Below are 25498 nucleotides of genomic sequence, written 5' to 3'. Positions count from 1 at the left end.
ATGGTTTATTCCTTTCTCATAATGGGATATTCATGTTTGCACATTTTAAAAGTTCCATTTTAAGAGAACATGTTAACTACACAACAGGGATGTAATCAGCAAAATCCAAACGGGGACAAACCCCAGAACAGCCCTGTTGTTTCATCAAATAAATTGTAAGGAAAAAAAAAAAAAACCAGAGAGAGAAGATTGGAGACAAAATGAGACCTGTAACATTGTCCTCAGGGTGGGGACATTTGTACCCTCTGTCTCCTGGTCCCTTCTTTCGCTCTTCGGAGTTGGGTAACTCAAGCCCAGTTAGTTCCCTTCCTGGTGAGTCCTTTTTGTTTTTCCCCCTCATCTATTCAATGATGGAGTTGGACCATGTGATTCCTAAGGTCATGTCAAACTCTGAAATTCTAAAAATGTTAGTACTGAGAACGAAATCACAGGGGGGTTGGTGGTATAAAGCTAAGGACAAGCCAAGTTTGCCTTCTGGACACATGTCCTTTCCATGTTAGGTCATCCCATGCTAGCTTTTTCCAATGTGTGAACCACCTTCTAGGGCCCTGTGCCCATGGGTTACATGGCACAATGGGTAGTAAGGTCCTAGAATCAGTCTGCCTGTCACCAGGAATGTGACTGTGAAAAGTTACATACTTAACTCCTTCATTCTGCAAAACAGAGAACTCTTGCATGGCTTAGATGATGTATACAGACTACTTACAACACACACAAAAAGAAAGATATGATCCAGTCCACATATTTAGATCACAATTCAAATAAACAAACAGAAAAACATACATTGAGCTTCTGACACATTTATAAATTTGAATACTGCCTGGATATTTGGTGATATGGAGGAGTTGTTAATATTTTTAAGATATTACATTGGTATTCTGGCTATTTTTTACAAAGAGAAAGAGAGTGCCCTTATTCTTTTACAGATATATCCTGAAATGTCTAAAGATGAGATGAAAATAAAATCAATTTTAGAAGTAAGTGCCCTGGAGAAATTCATATAAATCTCTTTGTGGATGGGCTCCACCAACCTCTCCAGCCTCATGTCTCACAACACGCCAAGTCCCGGCCATTCCAGACTCCTCTTGCTTCACTGTGTCTGCATTCTCTCTCACCCCTACTCTTCACTCTTTGCCTGGGAGCCCTTCTCTACCCCTGCCTTCCGTCTGGCTTCTATTCATCCTTCAGTATTTGTCTGACGTCCCATCCTCCGAGAAGCCCATCCTGACATCCCCAGGTTGGGTTAAGCATCCCTCCACTACATACCCCTGACGTTGATTGTCTATTTTTGTCTCCCCCAACGGACCACGATCTTCTTGAGACTGGCGATTGGGTACTTTATCTCCAGATCTCAAGAATTAGACACAGTTAATGATTTCTAGAAAGGTGGTAAGAGGCTGGACTAAGACAGTGGTAGTAGAAATGCAGAGCAGAGGAGAGATTTAGAAGCGCGAGGGACAGCATTTGCTGCCTGACTGTATTTGGTGGGACAGGGTGGGGAGGAGCCCAAGGTGAACCAGAGGTTGCTGACAGGGAAGGCCTAACTATGGTTAAGAATAGGAGACTCCACAGGCTTAAGGGCAGGAGGTGATGCATTTTCATGGATACATGAAGTTTGAAATTTATTATAACGTGATTCTGAAAAACATAGCATTCAGTCACAAACAGTACACACAATGTAGTTAAAAAAAAAAGCCCTGAATTTATTTTATTTTTTTTAATATATGAAATTTATTGTCAAATTGGTTTCCATACAACATCCAGTGCTCATCCCAAAAGGTGCCCTCCTCAATACCCATCACCCACCCTCCCCTCCCTCCCACCCCCCATCAACCCTCAGTTTGTTCTCAGTTTTTAACAGTCTCTTATGCTTTGGCTCTCTCCCACTCTAACCTCTTTTTTTTTTTTTTCTTCCTTCCCCTCCCCCATGGGTTTCTGTTACGTTTCGCAGGATCCACATAAGAGTGAAACCATATGGTATCTGTCTTTCTCTGTATGGCTTATTTCACTTAGCATCACACTCTCCAGTTCCATCCACGTTGCTACAAAAGGCCATATTTCATTCTTTCTCATTGCCACGTAGTATTCCATTGTGTATATAAACCACAATTTCTTTATCCATTCGTCAGTTGATGGACATTTAGGCTCTTTCCATCATTTGGCTATTGTTGAGAGTGCTGCTATAAACATTGGGGCATAAGTGCCCCTATGCATCAGCACCCCTGTATCCCTTGGGTAAATTCCTAGCAGTGCTATTGCTGGGTCATAGGGTAGATCTATTTTTAATTTTTTGAGGAACCTCCACACTGTTTTCCAGAGCGGCTGCACCAGTTTGCATTCCCACCAACAGTGCAAGAGGGTTCCCATTTCTCCACATCCTCTCCAGCATCTATAGTCTCCTGATTTGTTCATTTTGGCCACTCTGACTGGCGTGAGGTGATATCTGAGTGTGGTTTTGATTTGTATTTCCCTGATGAGGAGCGACGTTGAACATCTTTTCATGTGCCTGTTAAAAAGCCCTGAATTTAAAACCAAGAGTCCTAGGTTCTAGTCCTGGCTCTGCCAGTTAATAGCTTTATGACCTTGGACAAGGCACCTAACCGTTCTAAGCCAGTTTTTTTCTCCCTAAAACACATGCCTGGTCCATCCACCTCTGGGTAGTGAGTCCAGACCTCTTCCGTCACACATTCTGCAGTGGTTGTGTGATGGGTATAGAGTGAAGTTATAGAGCAGGGCCTATAGCTGACAGTTACATATTATGCACTTACAATTTTAAAGGAGTAGATCTCATGTTAAGCGTTCTTACCACGAAAAAAGTTTTTTTTAAAGGAACACAAGGAATCTTTTGGAGGTAATGGGCATGATTATTACATCTGTTGTGGTGATAGTAGCATGCATGTATGTCCAAATTCACCAAATCGTATATAAGTACATGCAGTTTTTGAATACTAATTATATCTCAATGAAGCCGGGAGGTTCAGTGCTTGATGTTTTCTCCACCTTCCTGTCAAAGTGGTTGTCAAAGTAGTATCAGTGGTAAGTGGTGATGTGCATATAATAGAAAATAGAAGTGAGAAATGGAATTTTGAATTTGAAAGGAGACAAGTAAATCAGTCATTTATTGTGAGTATCTGTTTTTCGTTCAGCCTTGATTGGAAAAGGAGGGTAAAGTGGGGCCTGCCAAAGGTTTAAGGGAGGACGGGAAGGCTGAGCCTGGCTAACAAAAGCTTCAAGCCACTTTCTAGAGAAAAAGATCTGTTGATATTTGCTGGAATGTATCTGCCGCAGATGAGAAGCCAACTGTATCAGGAGGAAGAGTGCCATGGTTCTGAGCAGGAAAGAATGAGGAATGAAATCTCGGACCTAACAGAGGAACTTCATCAGAAGGAGATCACTATAGCAACTATCATGAAGAAAGCTGCCTTTCTGGAAAGACAGTTAAAAATGGAGTTAGAAATAAAAGAAAAAATGTTATCAAAACAGCAGGTATGCAAGCGGGCAGGACAGCACTTGTTCAGGTCACTGTCTTGCTCGGCTCTGATAGTAAGTCTTCATCATTGATTCATAAGCCGTTGCATTTCTTGCTATTGTTTCTGAGGCTAGCATCATTTGCGAAATAATGCAAAGTGTCATCAAAAAAGAACCGGGGAAAAAGTGACAGCACAAGATAATTGCATTAAATTCCGTCCTAACATTTTCTCGTGACCTGTATTTTGATCGCCTCCCACAGGATGCTCTAGTCAAAGATTTTTTCCTGAATTTGTTTTCTATATCCCATTAGAATTTTTGTCTTAAAAAAAGGCCTCTATTCCAGCCTTTCATGGATACTTCCCACCCCCATGTACATATACGTGTATATGAGATATATATATTTTTAAGTTTATTTATTTATTTTGAGAGCGTGCATGAGCGGGGGAGGGACAGAGAGAGAAGGAGACAGAGAATCCCAAGCAGGCTCTGTGCTGTCAGTGCAGAGGCCAATGCGGGGCTCAGTCTCACAGTCCATAAGGTCGTGACCTGAGCCGAAAACAAGAGTTGGACGCTAAACCAACTGAGCCACCCAGGCACCCCCCCCATTTTACATATTTATTTTGGGGTTTTTTAAAAATAAATGTTGAAACATGAAAATTAGTCCATGTTTACTGAACATTGACTCAACGCACAGCATGGTTCACAGTAAAAAACTGCAATTATAATGTTCTACTGTTAAAACACTGCAAGAACTTCAAAGTCTTCCCTCCTTCCATTTCCTTCCTTCCTTCCTTCCTTCCTTCCATTTTTTTTGAAATTCCTTCAACACTTTACTCATCATCAAATTGGTGATTAAAAAGTGTAAGGTTTACTTGCTTTTTTTAATCCCAAATCAAGAGGCTTTGCGTGCACCATTCAATAACTTTCTGGGCATTTAAGGGTCACTTCATAAATAAGATGGTTATTTAAATCCTGTGTATTATAAAAACAAGAAGAGATTTGGCCTTTGTCCAATTATAAACCTTAAACTGATCAACTTGTACAATACACAGGAAAACAGCATAGATGGGATAGTGGCAGTGGTTGTACCTGGATAGGAAAAGATATTTTACAGGTGTGAATAGTGACCTGGGTAACTGGATGATGGATGATTTTTTTTTTGAAATGAAATTTTTAAAATTTAATCCAACTTAGTTAACATGTAGTGTAATAATGATTTCAGGAATAGAATTTAGTGATTCATCACTTACATGTAACACCCAGTGCTCATCCCAGCAAGTGCCCTCCTTAATGCCCATCGCCCATTTAGCCCACCGCCCCAACACCTCACCAGCAACCCTTAGTTTGTTCTCTGTATTTAAGAGTCTCTTCATGGTTCATCTCCCTGTTTTTATCTTGTTTTTGCTTCCCTTCCCCTATGTCCATCTGTTTTGTTTCTTAAATTCCACATATGAGTGAAATCATATGACTCTGACTGACTTATTTTGCTTAGCATAACACACTCTAGTTCCATCCACGTTGTTGCAAGTGGCAAGATTTCATTCTTTTTGATGGCCAAATAATATTCCATTGTATATATTTTTGTCCATTCGTCAGCCAATGGACATTTAGGCTCTTTCCGTAATTTGGCTATTGGCGATAGTGCTGCTATAAACATTGGGTTACATGTGCCCTTTCGAATCAGCACTCCTGTATCCTTTAGATAAATACCTAGTAGTGCAATCGCTGGGTCGTAGGGTAGTTCTATTTTTAAGTTTTTGAGGAACCACACACTGTTTCTAGAGTGGCTGCACCAGTGTGCATTCCCACCAGCAGTGCAGACGGGTTCCTCTTTCTCCACATCCTCACCAACATCTGTCGCCTAAGTTGTTAATTTTAGCCATTTTGACAGGTGTGAGGTGGTATCTCATTGTGGTTTTGATTTATATTTCCCTGATGATGAATGATGTTGAGCATCTTTTCATGTGTCTGTAGCCATCTGGATTTCTTCTTTGGAAAAGTTTCTATTCCTGTCTTTTGCCCATTTCTTCACGGGAATATTTGTTTTTTGGATGTTGAGTTTGATAAGTTCTTTATAGATTTTGGATTCTAACCCTTTATCTGATGTGTCATTGCAAATATCTTCTCCCATTCCATCGGTTGCCTTTTAGTTTTGCTGATTGTTTCCTTTGTCGTGCAGAAGCTTTTTATTTTGATGAGGTCCCAATAGTTCATTTTTGCTTTTGTTTCCCTTGCCTCCAGAGACATGTCAAGTAAGAAGTTGCTGAGGCCAAGGTCAAAGAGGTTGTTGCCTGTTTTCTCCTTTAGGATTTTGATGGCTTCCTTTCTTACGTTTTAGGTCTTTTATCCATTTTGAGTTTATTTTTGTGTTTGGTGTAAGAAAGTGGTCCAGGTTCATTTTCTTGCATGTTGCCGTCCAATTTTCCCGGCACCATTTGCTGAAGCGACTGTCTTTTGGTTATGGATGATTTTTATTTGCACCTTTATATTTTTTGATATTTTTAGGTTTTTGTTAAGGAAAATATAGTTTGTAATCTACAAAAGTAAATCTTTTCAAGGGAAGTGTTTTATATAGAAATGAGGCCTATGTAAATAAAAGAGCAGATACTATTGCTGAGTGCTGCTGAGTAGAAAAAATCAGGGAAAAATAAATAAATTAGACAAAATGAAGTGGCCACACAAAAAGAGAGCCATTTGGCAGACATATTAGAACAAAATTAAACATCAAAATCATATTTGCATATTGTTAAAAATTAGGTAGTGAAGAATTCAATGGGCAGTGTTATTTGAGCATGTTTTAAATAGTGGTTTTTCTGGTAATAATTGGCATACAATAGAAAATAGAAGTGATATGGAATTTTGGTATGGGAAAGAACATCATTATTGTCAGTATCTGTTTTTAATTTAGCACTGGTCAGGAAAGGAGGGTAAAGTGGGGCTGCCAAAGAGAGACCTGAATGCAAATACCTGATTTGGAATGATCATGCCTAAGAAGCGTTTCTCTTCACTGCACTTAGAAAATGTTTATGTGAATAAAATTAATTTTAATACAATTGTGAGCTTTTATTATGAATTTTACACTCACTTTTTCCTACTGATCCCCTTCCAGGTCTCAGACATGAGATACAAAGCTGTCAGAACTGAAAACACACACCTGAAAGGGATGATGGGAGATTTGGACCCCGGACAGTACATGGTAATTAATAATGCTGAAACTATTCAGTAACTTGAACCGGGATATTACGTACTTGGTCAGGACTTGCCCAGACATTATTTGCTAAGCACGTCCCATGCGTCAGGCAGGCAGCAGTGGGGGCAGCAAATTATCTTGTACTTGGACTAAACTTACTTTTATCCTCAGGCTAAAACATTTGAATTTCTAGTTTTCTCCTTTGTTCTTTTCTTGGATTGGGCTACAGGCTGATCATTTCCTCAAACATGCCACTTCCTTGCTTTTTTTTGCTCTCACTGTTGCCTCTGAAATCCTCGTGGCCTGACTCATGTGTCAACCATACCCTTGATGAAGCCGCCCCTAAAACTCCAGTGAGAATGAGTTGTGCCATCCACACTGGGTTTATATTTTGGTGTCGCTTGTTTTGTAGCCTGACACTTCCCCACTGGGTGGTGAGCAGGGGCCACATTTTACTGAAGTTTGTACCACCAGCACCTCACAATGTCAGGGGTATAGTAGGGTTCAATGAATGTTGGTTGAATGAAAGGAAGGATGAAGAAATGAATGATTGAGGATTGACCTTGTGATTTTAACCAACGGCTCTACATTGTTTAATATAGCAGTTGAAGGTTGGTTTTTATATGTAAATATAAGAACTTTTATTTATTGAACTAATGAAATACTGTTGTTACTTGTTTAACATTTATTTGCTCTGAGAGGAAATTTTGAAATAAAATAATTTTTCCACCACTGGGGGAATCGAGAGGATAAAAGATGAGTATGATGATTGCTTCACCTGGCTTCAGTCTCCTCAGCTATGACACAAGGAAGTTAGACCAGGGGTTCTCCGTGATTCTAGATTTCTGTGATAGTAGGTACTTGTTCTCATAATAGTAAGTATCCTAACATCAAAGAGTTAGAGGCATTCCGCAAGCATTCTGCCTTCTTTGGCCCTGCTTACGGATTGTGTAATCAAAGGATAGACGGATAAAAAGTGAAGCGTACACGGTTTCCCAGTCTGTTACATAAAATCTGTGTGACGTCTGGCGTTTGTTCCTATAAACGCTCAACACACAAAAATTTGAACTGAGTCCTGCCCTCATGAAAATCTTTTTTTTATCCCCCCTCTCACAATATGGTCTTTGTAGTGGTTTTGTCGTTGTTGTTTTTTTAAACTAAATGTTTCCAGGTATGAATTCTGCCTCATCACAGCCCACACTGAGCCTGCTTCACCCTGGTTTGTATAGGCATTTGGTTTTGTTCACTTACTTGTTTTCGGCTTTTGCAAGAAGTAAAACACATAAAGATCTGTAAAGAAGAAGCTAATTATTCCACTGCTTTCCCCAATCCCAATTTGGAATCCAGAGATATCCAGTGCTAACAAACTAGTATGTAGCATTCTATCACTTTTTCTTGCTCACACACATATATAGAAGGGAGGAGTTAAGTGTTCCTTTACAGAAATAAGTGTATAATATACACATTATTCTAAATTGCTTTTTGACTCTGTATCACCAACATCTGTATAAGACAGTAGAAAAACATCTTTTTTTGTAATTTCTTAGGAAAATCAATATATACTCATGTAAAATATATATAATTTTTAGTAAATTGAATCATAACTTACATACTAGTGATTTAATGCAGTCTTTTTTTCTTGCTTCTCCCCTTTGCTCTGTTTCCCTATCCACCTCATAACCTCCTCCACCAGATAACACGTTAACTGTTCAGTATGTATTGTTTTGTACTTTTCATGTATATTAATTCATATATATGTGTATGCGTGCGTGTGAATATGTATACATACATGTGTATAGTCATATAACTAATATCTATACATACATGTATATAGTCATATATTAACTTTTATTATAAATTGGATTACATTATGCATACTTTTCTCCATCTTGTTTTTGTCCGCTCAGCAATATCTTTTGTGAATCGTTATAAATCAACTAGTTTAGGTCTATTTCATTTTGTATAATGGCTTCATAATATCCCATGATGTGAATGTATCAAAATTTATTCAGCTATTTTTCGGGATCAATTCATTCTTCATTAATTCAACTCTGTTTCTAGATTTGTGCACCAATAAACAATACTGTAAAAAAAATCTTCATACATACATTTTTGAACAGCTTCCTAAGAAAAGAATTGCTGATTGAAAGAATATGTATGTTTTAGGAGTGTCTGGGTGGCTCAGTTGGTTAAGCGTCCGACTCTTGATTTCGGCTCAGGTCATGATCTCATGGCTTGTGGGATGGAGCTCCGTGTCTGGCTGCACACTGAAACCACAGTGGAACCTGTTTGGGATTCTCTCTTCCTCTCTCTCTGCCCCCCCCCCCCAACCCTGCACACACCCTCTTTCTCTCTCTCCCTCAAAATAAATTTTAAAAACTTTAAAAAAGGATATGTAGGTTTTAATTTTAAAACATTTGTTGTCAAATCATATTTCTACTATCTCTGTATGTGCATACCTTTTATGTTCCTCCTTACCAGCAATAGGTGTTACTGCTTTTTAAAATTTTTGGCAGTCTGATGGGTGTAAAGTGATTTCTCAGTAGTACTTGAATTTCTATTTCCCTGGATACTGTGAGTATATTTTTGTATGTTATTGGCAACGTACTATGAATTATATTCTTTGCTCATTTTTCTGTTGGGATGTCTTTTTCTTGTCAATTTATAATGGCAATTTCCTTAATTTATTGTTTGTGATTTTATTTATGATATCTTTTTGCCATACACAAAGTTTTAATGTTTGTTTATTTTTGAGAGAGAGTGAGAAGGAGACTCAGAATCCAAAGTAGGCTCCAGGCTCTGAGCTGTCAGCACAGAGCCCGACGCGGGGCTCGAACCCACAAGCCATGAGATCGTGACCTGAGCCGAAGTCAGACGCTTAAGTGACTGAGCCACCCAGGCACCCCTACCATACACAAAGTTTTAAACCTTCATTTGTCAAAAACATGTATCTTTTTGTTTACAGCTTCTGAATTTTCTTCCTAGAATAACAAGGTTTTTCCAACTTCTAGACAGTATACGTTGTTAGAGTGTCTTCAAAGATTTGTGTCTTTTTCCATCTAAGCTTTTAATCCATTTGAATTACAATTTTACATGTGATATAAAACAAGAACCCAATTTAAATTTTTATATGAAGGTTAAGGTCAATTTATCCCGTTTCTCCAGATAATTTCCTGTTGGGTTTTATTTGGAATCAAAATAAGTTTACATATTACTTTGAAAGAACTGGCACTTTCACGATAGTAAATTTTCTCATCCAAGGATATGACATCGTTTTCCATTTCTTCATATCTCAGTTTATGCTCTTCAATAAGACCTTACAATTTTCCTTCTTTAGGTTCTGTGCCTTTCTTTTAAAATTATGCTCAGGTATTTTATAATTCTTGTCACAGTTGTAAGTGAAGTATTTTCCTTTTTCCATATCTAAGAACTTATTTCCAATATAGTAAAAAAAACAAATTGTCTTTAAATTCTACTAGGCATTTACTAGGGGTTCTTAGGGATATTTGAGATATACTATCATTTCAACAAAAATAGATAGTTTTAGCTCTTTTTTCTACTGTTCATATCAGTTATTTTTGTCATACTGCATTTGCTAAAACCCTCAAGGGAATATTAAATAATAAGAGTGATTGCTGAGAAAACTGTCTAATTTCTGATTCTAGATGAAATTGTTTTAGAGTTTTACTGTTTAGAATAATTATTGTTCTTGGGCTATGGTCTTATATCTTTTTATTCCTAGTTTACTTAGAGTTTTTAAGATTTGCTGCCAGCTTTTATCAAATAGCTTTTCAGCATTTATGACATCATGTGGTTTTTGTCTATAATTTGTTGACGTATGATAGAGTATGGTTGACAGATTTCCTGATATTGACCCATCTTTGAATTTTGGGAATGAACCTTCTTGGTCGTTGTATTCATTTGCTGGGCCTGCCATAACAAAGTACCACAAACTGGGTGACTGAAAACAATAGAAACTTATTGTCCTATAGTTCTGGAAGTAGAAGTCCAAGATCAAGGTGTTACCAGGGCCATACTCCCTCTGAAACCTGTGGAGGAGGGTTCTTCCTTATCTCTTTATAGCTTCTAGTGATTTGCCAGCAATCTGTGGCAATCCTTGGATTATACATGCATCATCCTATCTTCACATGGCGCCCTTCCTGTGTCTCTGTCTTCACGGCCAACTTTCAGTTTCTTTGTGTGGTCTTCCCTCCATGGGTGTCTGTCTCTGTATCCAAATTTCCCCTTTTTGTAGAATACCTGCCATGTTGGATTAGGTCCTACCCTAGTGACCTCATCTTTACTTTATTACCTATGTAAAGATCCTTTTTCCAAGTAAGGCCACATCCTGAGATATAGGAGTTAGGAGGATTTCAGCATACCTTTTGTGGGGGGAGGGGAAGAGAAAATTCAACCCATAACAGTCATACTCTAACAATTTCAACATATTCCTGGGTTCTGTGTGACAATATTTTATTTAGGAAATTATGAGCTGCGGGGGTGCCTGGGTGGCTCAGTCAACTGGTTAAGTGTCTGATTCTTGGTTTTGGCGCAGGTCATGATCTCACGGTTTATGGAATCGAGCCCCACGTCGGGCTCTGTGCTGACAGTGCAAAGCCTGCTTGTGATTCTCTCTCTCCCTTTATCTCTGCCCTTCCCTGCTCTCATGCTCTCACTGTCTCTCAAAATAAATAAATAAACATTTAAAAACAGAAATTATGACCTGTGTATATAAATGAGATTCATACATAGTTATTTCTACTTGTTTTAAAGTTATGCTGGCTTTATAACAAAAATTGGGAGTGTTCATCTTTAGGAGTTATCTAGAATAGTTTAAGTAATATTGGAATTATCCATTCTTTAAAGGTTAAAAAGAGCTTAGCTGTGAAACCATCTGGACATTGAAGTTTCAGTGAAGTATATTTACAATTACCTTTCCATTCTCTTTTAGCATACTTGGTATATTCAGATTTCACTTCTTCTTAGGTTGCTTTGATTGTATTTTTCTAGGAAATTTTTACACATTCCAGTTTGTTTCCTTGTTACCAAAGGTAGTAATATCCTATAATTCTTTTTGTCTTTTCTATAGTCTATGTTCAAGTTTCCTTTCTTATTCCTAAACTTGTATAGTTTAGCTCTCTGCCCTTCTTTTTTAAAGCCTGGCACACAAGGGGATTATGTATTTTTTTAGTATTTAAAAGTGTTGGCTTTTGGATTTATTATTTCATCTATTCGTTCTAATTTCATTATGTTTATCTTTTATCAATTTCCTCCTCCCAATTTGTTTTATTTTGTTGCTCTTTGTATTTCTTAATATAAACACTGAATTTATTAATTTTATATGTTTTTGATTGTGAAGCCTTTTAAAGCTGTATGTGTTCTTTTGGCTATAACTTTGCTGCATCCCATCAATTGCCATGAAATATTCTCTTACATTCTTCCCAAACGTACTCTCACAGTCACAGAGTAGAGTGGGTTTGGTCTCTGAGATCAGGGAGACCAGGCAAAATTGCCAGCCAAGACCTGCCCAGGATAAGTGGCCCTGCTTGGCTCTGGGGAGGAAAAGATTCCTCACCAGCTCTCCCTGACAGGAGTCCCACACACGTGGCTCAGGAGTGAAGGGTTAGAAATAAATATGGGGGAAAAAATAGTTACAGAGATGGAGGGAGGCAAACCAGAAGAGACTCTTAAATACAGAGAACAAACTGAGGGTGGATGGGGGAAGGGAAGGAGAGGAAAGCGGGTGATGGGCATTGAGGGGCACCTGTTGGGATGAGCACTGGGTGTTGTATGGAAGCCAATTTGACAATAAATTATATTAAAAAAATAAATAAATATGGGACAGGGAGATGCAACAGGATGCCAACAACTTCCAAGGCTCCCTCGCTCCTCATGAGAATATTAGCAAATGTTTGTCCCACAGGGAAACTAGCACTCGTGTTTCAAGTCAGTGAGCCAGTTTCAACTTAGTTTCTTAAAACTTAACCTTTTTTCCAGGTTTATCAAGGTGTAATTGACAAATAAAATCGTATATACTTAAATTGTACAATGTGATTGCATGTGTATATACATTGTGAGATGATTACAACAATCAAGTTAATTAACACATCCATCTTCATATAGTTATAATGTGTGTGTGTGTGTGTGTGTGTGTGTGTGTACGTGTGGTGACAATGCTTAATATCTATCCTTTTAGCAAATTCCAGGTGTATAGTACAGTATTATTAGCTATAGTCATCATGCTGAATAGTAGATCCCCAGAACCTAGTCATCTTATAAATGAACCTAGTCATCTTTGACTCAACATCTGGCCTTTTCCCCTACCCCTCAGCCCCTGGCAACTGTCATCCTCCTGTCTACTTCTATGAATTTGGCTTTTTTTTTAAATTGAAGTATAGGTGACATCTAATGTTATATTAGTTTCTGGTGTGCAATACAGTGACTTGGCAATTCTGTACACTATGCAGTGCTCACCATGATAAGTATAGTTACCACCATACAAAGTCACCATACAAAGTTATTACAATATGATTTTGTTCCTTAATTCCACGTATAAGTGAGATAATGCAGTATTTGTCTTTCTCTGGTTTATGTCACTTAGCGTAATGTCATCCGGTTTCATCCATGTTAATGCAGATGGCAGGATTTCCTTCTTTTTATGGCTGAATAATATTCCATTGTGTATGTATATAAGTATATATACACAAATAACACATTTTCTCTATCCACTCATCCATACCTTGGCTATTGTGAATAATGCTGCAATAACATGGGAATGCAGACGGTTCTTCTAAAGACTGATTTCATTTCCATTAGATATATATCCAGAAGTGGGACTGGTGATCATATGGTAGTTCTATCTTTGTTTTTTTGAGGAACTTCCATACTGTTTTCCATAATGATGGTGCAAGATTACATTCCCACCAACAGTGTACAAGAGTTCCCTTTCCTCCACATCTTCACCAACACTTGTTATATTTTGACTTTTTGTTAATAGCTATCCTACCAGGTATGAGGTGATGCCTCATTGTGGTTTTGACTTGCGTTTCCATGATGATTAGTGATGTCGATCACCTTTTCACATAACTTCTTATTCTTGGCCGCTTATGGGTCTTCTTTGGAAAACCGTATATTCAGGTCCTTTGTACATTTTTTAATTGCATTATTTGTTTGTGGGTTTTATTTTGTTTGTTTTGCTACTGAGTTGTATGAGTTTCTTATATATTTTGGAAATTAAACCCTTATCAGATGTACGGTTTACAAATATTTTCTCCCATGAAGTTGCCTCTTCACTCTATGATTGTTTCCTTTGCTGTGCAATAAGCTTTTTTTTAGTTTTATATAGTGCCACTTGTCTATTCTTGCTTTTGTTGCCTGTGCTTTTTGGTGTCAAATACAACAAATCGTTGCCGGAACCAATATCAAATATCTGTCTCCCCTCTGTTTTCTTCTAGGAGTTTTACAGTTGCAGGTCTTGTATTTAAGTCTTTAATCTACTTCCAGTTATTTTTTTTTTTGTGAGTCATATAAAATAGAGGTCCAGTGTCATTCTTTTGCATGTGAATATCCAGTTTTCCCAATATTTATTGAAGACACTATCCTTTCCCCACTATGTGTCCTTGGTGCTTTTATTAAAGATCAGTTGACCGTATGTGTGTGGGTTACTTTCTGAGCTCTTTATTCTGTTCCCTATCTATACCATGCCACAATCACTACAGAATGTTTCCATTCATTCCATACATATTTATTGAATACCTACTACGTATCTGACAGTATGCCAAGATTGTGAATAAGTCAGACTAGATCCTTGAACTTAGGAAACTTAATATTAGTAGAAGGAGACCAATTATTAGTAGATATGGACAATTAACTGGATACTTATGCTAAAGAGTAATAGGAAAGCTCAGAATTCAGGGGCACTGCTAGGGATTACTTAACCCTGTCGTGGGAGTAATAAAAGGCATCTGGGGAGCAGTCAGCCATACAGATTGGTGGGAAAGAGTCATGCTGAAAGAACAGAATGTACAAAGACCAGAGATGAGGGAGAGTCAGGAAAACTTGGAGAACTGTATAATAACAAAGATCTGCAATGTATTGGGTGTTTACTCCATGCCTTATAATCTGCTGGACGCTTTACATACATAGTGTCTCTATCCTTATAACAAGTATGTGGTGGTTGGGTATGACGATATCATTTCACAGAAAAAGGAATGGAATCTTTATGTTTTTAAGTAACTTGCCCAAGATCATATAGCTTGTAAGTTGGTTTGGATAACATCAAATGCATAATACTGCTATAATATCCTATGGTTCTCTCTGTTTCTTCTGTTTTATTCATTGGCTCCTCCCACTACTGTTCCTGCCTCTGTTCATTCCCCCAGTTTTGCTGTTGGCTCTTGCGCCTCTGGCTCCATGCTTTCCCTTAAAGGATAGATCCGTCAACCACTCCAAGTTACCTCCTCTGGATTACCTTGTGGCTTCTAAGCTCTCCCCTCCTTATCCCAGACACAACCTTTCCTTGTGTTGTTCTTCCTATCAAGAACATGTGCTCAATTTCCAATAGGAGGTTAGAACTCTTTATATTCTATGGCTTCCTTAATCTGGCTCTCCCACTTTGTGTCCCTTATAGTGACCTACAACAAACCCTCTGCTAGAGCTAGACCTGTCTCAGTCTCATCTGCATATGTGATGGTCACTTCTCATGCTCTTTCTTGCTTCCAGGCTTTCGCACATGCTTTCCTTCTACCTAAAAATTCCCTTTTCCCACTTCACATGGTTATGTCCTGTTAATGTTTTAGATAACTCAGCATAAATTTTACATGCTATACAAAATCTTCTTTGATTTTCCTCTGCTCTGCTAAGTGTCCCTCCTAGAAACCACCATAACATCCTTTATTTAACACCCATCATAGTCAGCTACCCATCCCCTTACCAGTAGGCCCATTGAGGGCAGTTACGGTCCTAGTTTACCATTATATCCAAGCACTTAGTACAGTGCCTGAACATAGGAGGCAGTGAAAAAATATTTTGTTAGATGAGTGAATGAACAAATGAATGAGTGAGTGAGTGAACAAATGAATGGATGAATGAATGAATCCTTTATATATTCTCCACCTGAATGCTTTTCCTTAGCACTGAGTTTTGGATTGTCTTCCTTTATTTTTTTAACTGTTTAGTGTATGTATGTTTTGTCTCATCAGTCGTAGACTTCTTGATGGGAGAAGTGGACTATATTTTATACTTCTTCATAGAGGGTTTGGTATAGGATAGGGCTCGATGAATACTTGTGGATTTATGGGTCTCACCTGTAGTGTAAGAGGCATGAGTAAACTTTCATGGGAATTATTGCTCACATCATGAGAGATTGCCAGAGTGTTGTTTTATCTCACTTTCTGCATGATCTCAGTTGCCATTCATTGATTCAGAAACATTTGAGTTTATACTTGGTGCAGCATAATTTAATATATAATTATACTTTATATTATTCACTATTTTTTCATACATGTTAATTTAGTCTACTCGGTTTTATTGTATTTTCCATGAGAGCAGGGTCACTTTTTTGTACTTGATTACCTCTGTGGCACTTAGCACATATATATACAACATGTGTTTGTTTAAAGAGTGGTTAATGGGATGGATATCATAAAATGGAGTGCCATTGATGTGTGGCCTTCAGTGTGATGCCTTATTAAAATAGTATTTACTCATATATGCTTTATGTTGAATTATAATTCATATAGAAAGTTAACTTTATCATTGTTCTCTCTTTTTTGTATGTGAAGATTTATAATTGACTTTGATAACTGAAATAGTCAAGCCACTCCCCAAAGAGAAAAATCTCAAGTGCCTATTGAATTTTTTAAAAAAAAAAAGAGCAATTATAATTCTTTGTTCTTTAAGAGTGTATGATCTGGGGCGCCTGGGTGGCTCAGTCAGTTAAGCTTCTGACTTCAGCTCAGGTCATGATCTCGTAGTTTGTGAGTTCGAGCCCTGCGTCGGGCTTTGTGCTGACAGCTCAGGGCCTGGAGCCTGCTTCAGATTCTGTGTCTCCCTCTCCCTCTGCCCACCCCTGCTCACTCTCTGTCTCTCTGTCTCTCTCTCAAAAATAAATAAACGTTAAAAAGAATTTTTTAAAAAGTATACAATCTATTATGTTACTTGATGTAGCACTCATTAGTTTAAAGATTTCATACTAAAGAAAACTCCTATCTGTTATGCGTTCAAATCCCACAATTAGATAGTTAATTCTTTCTGAAATAATTGTAATGGACAAATAAACATGGAATTAAAGGATTGGTGCTGAATTTTTACCCCAGGCAGTAAGAAACAAACTATTTACATCATTATTTTAGGGCTTCTAAAATATGTGGTATTTGGATAATATTCGAATAACAATTATCTTTTTTCCTTTCCAGACAAGTGAAATCACTGACATTAAGGTAGGTCATTTCTAAATAACTAGAACTTTAGGAATTTTTCCACTTGACTAACTGTGAAGTGCCCTGTTTATCACACTTAGGGAAAGAAAGTTTAAAAATGCCCTCACCCAGTGGTAGGGGCCTGCCCTCAGTCATTAGCTGTCCCTTGCTCCCAGCTATGGCAGCTCCCCTTTCCCTCCACTGAGTCTGTGAAGGAACTGCCCGCCTGGTTGGTAACTCTTCCTCAGGTCTCAGAGAGATACTTTTAAAACTGTAACAGAAGTGGCTCTGAGAAAGACGTTTCCCTTGGATTTGTGCAAAAACAGTTACTCAGAAAAAAATATGAGTGTTTACCTGTATTTCCCTGGGTAGCTAATGAGAAATCAAGTTTTTCATGATAGTTTTTTTTGTGATTCCATATTTACTTAGGCCCGTGAGTATATTTATTAAATTTTCCTGCATCTAAGAAACGTGCCGTAAAATCAGATTTCATCAGAATTCAGAATTGGTGGTAATTTTTAAGACTCATTTGCTCATCTGCCCTTCACCATCCGTGAAGTTTGCCAAATAAAATAATAGCATAAAAAATTACTACCCTCACAACAATCTAAAACATCCATTTATGTATTAAAAATTAATATACTAACCATAAAACAAAAACATGGTTAAAGCCTGTCCTTCTGTAGAAGTACTTTGTTAGCCTAACTATTATTGTTGAACATACGTGAATTTAAAAGAAAAAGTGTAACATAAAATACTGTTCTTTGGACACTGCAGTAATTTAACTGGCCTCATGCTGGCATGCCAGAGTAAGTAAGTACTAGGAAGTTTTGCCATTTCGAGAATGAAGCAATGGATTAAAACTACAAAACCCTAAACTTTGAGGGAAGAAAATTTTAGCTAACAGGCCTATCAAATAACCCATCAGAAATACAGAGGTAGAATTTAATCAGTGCCTATTTTCACACGATAACCCACCTAGTGAAGGATACAGTCCTGACATTACTAGAAAAGCCTTTAAGAAAAACATGAAATGAGAGAGCCCAAAAATGTTGTCGTCAAGGAAAATGGAATATGCTTTTAAATATAAATCATGCAAATACATTACCTATGTAATTTTTTCAGGTCATGCTCACAACACTTATTTAATTATGGTGCATTTAGAAAATTATAGAGTCTTTTAAAAAATTATTACTATCATTCTTAATTACTTTAAACCAACATTGGGCCAAAAAGAATCACAGACGAAATCTAAATTTATAGAAAAGGCTTGAATAAAATTATAACCGAGCAGTAGACCATCAAGAGTTACATATTTTGATGAATAGATTTTTTTTAGAGTAAAATTTTCAATCTTTCATGAACTTTCTCGACCAGATCTGTTCATATGAATACTTATCTTAGGAAGGGCAAAATTTTATGTGATGGCCTCCTTTATATTTATTATAAGTCTACTCTAATTTTAAAGATTTTTAAAATTTATTTATTTATTTATTTATTTAGTTAGTTAGTTAGTTATTTATTTTTGAAGGAGAGACAGAGACAGAGCATGAGCAGGGGAGGAGCAGAGAGAGAGGGAGACACAGAATTCGAAGCAGGCTCTAGGCTCTAAGCTGTCAGCACAGAGCCCGATGCGGGGCTCAAACCCACAAAGTGTGAGATCATGACCTGAGCCAAAGTCGGACGTTTAACCGACTGAGCCACCCAGGCGCCCCAAACTACTCTAATTTTAGAATAAACAGTCCTTTCTCTTGGAAAGCATGTTACAGATTACTCTTGTATCTGCACTGATGTATCTCAATGAGCAAACATGAAGACCTACAAAAGGCAAGGGCCTAACAAGCAGAGACATACCTTTAATGATCCTTCTATTCCAAAGGGCACCTTGGTCAATAGCTGTATAAACACATAACCCTTTCTGTGTTGTTCTGGGGCAATTTGGCCTCCTGAAGAATCTTCTTTCAAAGGTGGGACCTTTCTAACGATTCATGAACTTCTATAACACATTAGGCAGTAAACAGAAAATGTAGTAAGCAGGCTTGGCCTTTGAAAGCAAAAATTAAAACCAATAGGTAAACCTTTTTAATACCTAATATGTACACATTTCTACACTTAGGAATCCTGATACTAATATGATATATAATATTATGTGAATAATATAAGACATGCAGTTACTAAAAATAAAAATAATGACTTTATGGGATGCCTAGGCCATGAAGTGGCCTACATGCCAAAACCTTACATTTAGAAACTTCAAAATAAAATTTCTAAGACCTATTCATCTATAGTCTTATGGGCTTATAACCATAGAAATTTGGAGCTTCAAAGATGATACTTTACCCATGTCATACTTTTTGTGCTAAAATATTACCCTCTGACAACAGAGAACTCTTGTTGAATCAGCAACTACATGACCCACAGATATCTAAATCACAGGACTAGAAAGGACCATGTAGTCATTTAAAGCATTTTCATGAGTTTTTGTGTGAGACTATGTCCTGTTTTTTTAAACTCTGTGAGAAGAAAAGTGTAGACTCTCCATAAAATTTCTTACAGCATTTAATTCAAAACTCATCAGAAATCTTTGTTCTTGCTTTGTAAACCGCTCATTTTGTGATCTGAACATGTTTCATATCCCCTTCTTAGGACACATTAAGATTAGGTGGTGCATACCAGATAGTAAAACTACATCATGAAGCCGCATTCCTGAAGACTAGTACTGCCACAATTTCAACTGTTACATCTTTGCTCTCAAATGGTCCAGAATCAGACTCCAGTCTGTATGGATTTAGTAGATAATTGTTCATCACCCAACAGTGGGGAATCGATGTGTGATTTTCTATAATGACATATATTATTGTAATCAGAGCAAAGAAATCTTCCAAAATTGAAATGTGTATTAATTCTGGTTCTATTATTAATGCTCGAAGGCATACCCTGTAGACACGAAAACCCTTAAATCCAGCCAGTCTGTTCTAGAGAGAGAGAAGGCTAGTGCAGAAGTGAACACGGACAGTGGTGGATGCATTGCTCTCGTTGTGAAGCGTTCGGTGGCAGCTGTCGCTGAGTGTCCGTGTTGTGAGGAGATGAGGGCAGGAGAGGGCTTCAGGAGGCACACAAAGGTAGAGCCATGTTACTGGACTCAGATGAAAGGGCCTTACGACAGCCATGTCTAACTAAGTGCACAGAAAATACTCATTCCCTTATAAGGAACAGTTTTTTCAGTGATGGTTTTTCCATTCTCTAGAGTTTGGACTTCACTAACAGGGAACATTCGAGGCATACATCTATTAACAAACTGGAACACGAGAATGAAAGGCTCCGAAATGACCTTGCAAAACTTCGCTCCAATGGCAAATCAGCATGGGCCAATCAAAATACCTATGAAGACATGGGACGTTACACCTATCAAAACCAAATGAAAATGGAGAAAAATGAAGATAGGTATGTTAGCTCCATTGTATAAAGACACAACTGTACAAACATTTAATAGAAGCATTTATTTTTAAACAACTCAACGGAGAACTTTTATATACTTTCTCTTCAATTGATAACATTTTATTTTGTAGTGATAATACAGTAGTATAGATATATTGTTTTATATTAAATTCTGTGCTGTCAATAGCTTTCAAAATGCAACAGTGAAATGGTAGCGTTACAGTGAATTCTACTTACTTCAAACCCTTATTAGAAGCCGATGTGGCACACAAAGTATACAAAGAAGTAATCTTATTTTTTTATGTCGTAAGAATAGAAAAACTAGATTTTAATATGTTACGTATATTGTTCAAACAGAATAGAAAATAGGTCACTTCTGACTTTCAAAATATACGCTTTATATTGACAACTCCAGCAGTAGCGACAAACTGTTGGTCCCTTCGTAGGAAAGGAATTGGAGGGTGGGTAAGAGGTTTTCTCTGAGCGAAGAGAAGCATGTGGAAAATTAGTATCTGCTATCCACAGGATCTCCTTTTAAAGTGCCTTAGTTCAAAATTTAAGTACATACGTCAACCATAAAATTAGACTAATTTATTCCACTTTAATAAAATACTTACAGAATCAAAACTGTCCTTGGCGGCTTTCCACTGTTTTTCCAAACCTGGGAAATTCTCAGCAAAATAAACAAGCTTCTTTTCTCCAGGATATCTTAGAGTCATTACTATGCTCTTGTGCATTGTGAGTTTCAGGAAGGGGTGTGGCATGCAACATTCCCCGAACTTCTTTAACATCAGATTTGTTAACATTTCATGGTGCCAAGAAACGGTGAATTGATAGGACCTAACTTCGATCCAACTTTTGCTCAAAAACTCATCACACTTAGCATGAAAACCTTACGTACTGTTTGCATATAACATAATATTTACAACCTTGGGAAACGTACTTAAACTTTGTAAGCCTCAATTTCCCATCTGATAAATAGAGATAATAAGTATAAGGGGTTTTTTTGTGTGTGTGAGAATTACAGAAGAAAACATAGTTCCATATAAAACATAGATTTCCACAAATTTTAGCCATTATTGATATTATTATTACTAATAAAATTGTTAGCATTTATAACAATATGAATACTTCTGCAACAACTCACAGTGCCAAAAAGTAGCTTTGGGTGGCCAAACAAATGGCTGAATCTGACATTCCCTCAGCCACAGTCCTGTGAGAAGGGGCGATGCCGGCCTATCTTTGTAACTAAGCACGCCCCATCTAAAGGTGGATAAATCCATAAATCCATGGGACCTAGCAAAAAATATGTCTGTTCAACATTCTTGTGGACGTAGTGCAGCTCTCTCCTACTTGCATCCCCTCAATGCTGCACGTATTAGAGGCTGTATCCTAATCCGATGCAAGAAATAGCAACCATTCAAAAGTGCTCAATTAACCTTTTTTCAAGACGTTCAGGAAGGAAATGAGGGCAGACTGGCTGCTATCCTAGAAACTAAGCACTAGGGGTGGGTTGCTGGCAGGGGGCGGGGGGGGGGGGGGGGTAGGGGATGCAGGGAGGTGGGGGAGAGGCGGGGGGTGGGGGTGGGTGGTGCCGTCTGGGTGCAGGTGGCAGAGTACAAACAGGGTGTGGGGGCGGATGTCACAGTCCGCTGAGGCTTAGCCACGGGCCGGTTCTGTGGTGCCCGTGCCCGGTGTTCCGGCCTCTATAACTGAAAACCTGTCTCCAGAAGAGGTCTCATCTTGATTGTGGTACAGAAATATTTTTTTCTGATATAGAACAAACCCTTCTCAAAATGCTTCCCTACTCCACAGACTCATGTCTCCGTGGGTCAAATCACGACCCCACGCATTTGGTTCTTTTACTGTAAGAGAAAAGCAGGCCCCTAAAGCTGTTAGGGCCTTCCTGGGCACGTTAGTACTGGTCTGTATGGAGCACCCATTAGGCGCAGAACGTTGTTTCCTATTCTTGCTTGTTGGGAACAACTTTGAAAGCCTTGGGTGAAGGTACCAGGTGCCGTCATTTAGAAGACAGTTATTCCGCCTTTTATTATTTTTAAAAAGTAATTTTATTGTTTGGGTTGCCCCCTTTTTTCTTTGCTGGGCAGTACAGAATGTGTTAAAAGTGCCTGACAAAAACAAGACAGTAGGGGACGCAGAAAGCAACACAAGAGGTAAAATGCTCAGCAGGAGATGATCTTAATAAGCAGTCAGGACTACTCTTCCTGCCGCAGAGCCTCGTGTCCTGCCAGCCTTATCTGTTGAGAGTTTCATTAAATTTGTTTTAATGCCTTGCCTGATTTCAGTGTTCTCCTGTGACCTGATTTTTAAGAGAAACAGCATTTCAAATGTTCTGAATAAATTATTGTCATGTAGAACCCAGTATGGGGAACGCGTTGTTGAGTTGCAAGGACCCTGAACCCAGCAGTAGAGAGCTGTAAAATACATGTCTATTAGTTTTAGCAAATGAAAATGAAATGTTCCTTCTTTCCCTCACAGCACAGCTCAGTGAAGCCTAGATATATTTGTTAGGCATAGACATCCTCGGAAAATACTGAGTCATATTTACATAGTGCCGGCTAATGTCACAAGGTCTTATCAAACTATTTTAGAAAGGAAAAAGCTTTTAGGCAAACGTATATGAAGATGATGTTCCACAAAATGTTTAAGCCAATTTTTTAGGCACTTCCTCCTTTTAGCTGAGGAAGATTTGCATAATACATCTTTAAATAATCTTTTGTCCGCTTGGAAGTAACCCAATTTTTGTTGTTGTTTTTCATCCCTATTAGAAGTAATAGGAAGTTCTTCATGCTCATCCACTTGAAAATGTGAAGCATTTTGGGATATTCTAACAGATTTGCTTTCCGATAAGAAAGTTATTCAGCACTTAAAGAAATTATGAATAAGATGCAATTTAATTTGGTGAGGATGTATTGAATTTTTAAAATTTTTGAAAAAATTTATTTATTTGGGGGCACCTGAGTGGCTCAGTCGGTTGAGTGTCTGACTTCGGCTCAGGTCATGATCAGTTCGTGGGTTCGAGCCCCACAGCGGGCTCTGTGCTGACAGCTTGGAGACTGGAGCCTCCTTTGGACTCTGCGTCTCCCTCTCTCTCTGCCCCTCTCCTGCTCATGCTCTGTCTCTCTCTGTCTCAAAAATAAATAAACATTAAAAAATTTTTATTTATTTTGAGAGAGAGCACGCGAGCAGGGGAGGGGCAGAGAGAGAGGGAAACAGAGAATCCCAAGCAGGCTCCGCTGACACAGGCTTGATCTCACAAACTGAGCGACCATGACCTGAGCCGAAATCAAGAGCCGGATGCTTAGCCAACTGAGCCACCCAGGTGCCCCTGTATTGAATATTTTAAAAGTTTTTAAAAGTCAGAGTTTTGTAGTTTAAGGATGAAAGCTAATTTGAAATAGTGGTACCCAGAGCAATTAATATGTGACTAATTTTAATGACAACTCAATTTTGTAATAAATGGAGTTTCTTCTCTATATATGATACATACTTAAAGGTTACATTATGTACAGGAAAGAGTTTAGTAATCCTCACATTAATCATTAAAATTGCTTCAAATGTAGTTCATAAATAAAAAGTTTCTAATACTAAGAAAATCACAAAGTCGGTAGGTTTGTCATAACCACTCTCACAGGATCCCTTGTCAAGGAACGAACAGTCATCTAGAAGCAAAAAAGCAAGTTGAGAAAATTTTGCGCCACGGTGTTACTCGAGAAGAAACAAAACATAGCAGGCTGAGCAGTTGTGGGCCGGGAAATAATGAGTTGTTCAAAGAACCGGGAGCATCACGTGGAGAGTTAGAAGGTGAGGCTGAAGCAGGCAAATTGGCCGTTTGTGAAGGGATCCTATTGCATGCTGAGGACGTTATCCCATAGCCCAGGGAAAATTAACTGAAGGCCAGGAAGGGATGGACAGTTAGACACGTCTGAAAATTGCAGACAGTGGACCCAGGTCTCAAGTGGGCAGAGTTCTGTTCCCAACAACAACAGAGGCCTGCTTTCCTGGCAGAAGTAGGCAGAGGCCTTGGACTAGGGCCTGTGGAAAAGCTGACTGGACAGACCAACTCGTGAGAGGCTACTAAAAGCCGTCCGAAATAATCCTGGGGAGCTTTTAAAATGATGTACTGAGCATTTCTTGCAAGGTGGTGTAGGAAGTATTTGAATCGCTGCATTCTAGAAGAAGAACTTTTCAGCTGTAAAGACGGTTTAAGGCAAAAGTACTTTACTCCCTAATGTAGTCTTTCCTTTCAATCTCTGCGTTTTATTGATCGTACAATAAAAGAGCGTTCACATGTAAGTTTTAGTAATTAACACTATAAAACTGTATCGATACGTCCAAAGCCAAGTGGATAATTGAGAGAGTTCTTTAGATAATTTAGGACAAATAACACTTTCCCTGAAATCTTTGTATGATTGAGATTACAACGAGATATATCTTTCTTGAGTCACTTCTGTAATTATCTTACTTTGTCCCACTGTGCTTTAAAGTATAGATGGGAGCCTCCCTCAAATTAAAAGGTTCAGCTGAAGATTCTGTGCAGATGTCCTATGCAATTGTTATAATTCTATCTGAATTGCGGATGTTTCATCTTAACGTGCACATCATAAACCATGTTATTTCAGTTTAATTTGCTGTTCTGTTTCCATGGTAATTATGGTTTGGGAGAATGGATTTTAAAAAAAGATATATTTCAAGATAAGTAAAAACGGAAAGCACGTTGTGTTTGTTTTTTATGTCCTAATTTACAGATGTCTCACTTAACTTTTATTGCTATTTGTATGCATCGCTTTGAAATGTTTACATAATAAGAAAGCAGTCTGTGGAGACAGATAGTCTTTGGATAAGAACAGAGAACAATGATGTAAATTTGTTTGAACCGTGCAAAATTCAAATGTGAAGGCTTTGAAAATGGTAAATCATTACCTATGGAGAATTTGAATAATCAGTAAAAATGAATAAA

The 25498-nt window shown here is 38.0% G+C and overlaps 1 protein-coding gene and 1 long non-coding RNA gene across 7 annotated transcripts in view; one reads left to right on the top strand and one right to left on the bottom strand.

The window, feature by feature from the left end:
* DEUP1 (deuterosome assembly protein 1) overlaps window positions 1-25498 on the top strand; it is an 82486-nt gene that overhangs the window by 45007 nt on the left and 11981 nt on the right. For 4 of the 6 annotated variants that reach the window (XM_058687496.1, XM_058687492.1, XM_058687493.1 and 1 more), the window contains 4 exons: window positions 3289-3543; window positions 6581-6667; window positions 17077-17100; window positions 20327-20523. In XM_058687496.1, the coding sequence (XP_058543479.1) occupies window positions 3289-3543; window positions 6581-6667; window positions 17077-17100; window positions 20327-20523 (563 nt within the window). The remainder of the gene's footprint in view (window positions 1-3288; window positions 3544-6580; window positions 6668-17076; window positions 17101-20326; window positions 20524-25498) is intronic. The other 2 variants (XM_058687495.1, XM_058687497.1) reach the window with 2 other exon arrangements.
* LOC131487145 (uncharacterized) lies at window positions 19621-23618 on the bottom strand. The gene is made up of 2 exons (XR_009249632.1): window positions 21135-23618; window positions 19621-20484 (listed from the first exon to the last, which is right to left on the bottom strand). It is a non-coding gene; the product is annotated as an uncharacterized LOC131487145 (long non-coding RNA).

This window comes from Neofelis nebulosa, chromosome 10 (genome assembly GCF_028018385.1).
Source record: "Neofelis nebulosa isolate mNeoNeb1 chromosome 10, mNeoNeb1.pri, whole genome shotgun sequence".
Taxonomy (NCBI): Eukaryota; Metazoa; Chordata; class Mammalia; order Carnivora; family Felidae; genus Neofelis; species Neofelis nebulosa.
Note: the sequence above shows the minus strand (reverse complement) of the source record. Positions and strands in the feature narration are given on the sequence as shown.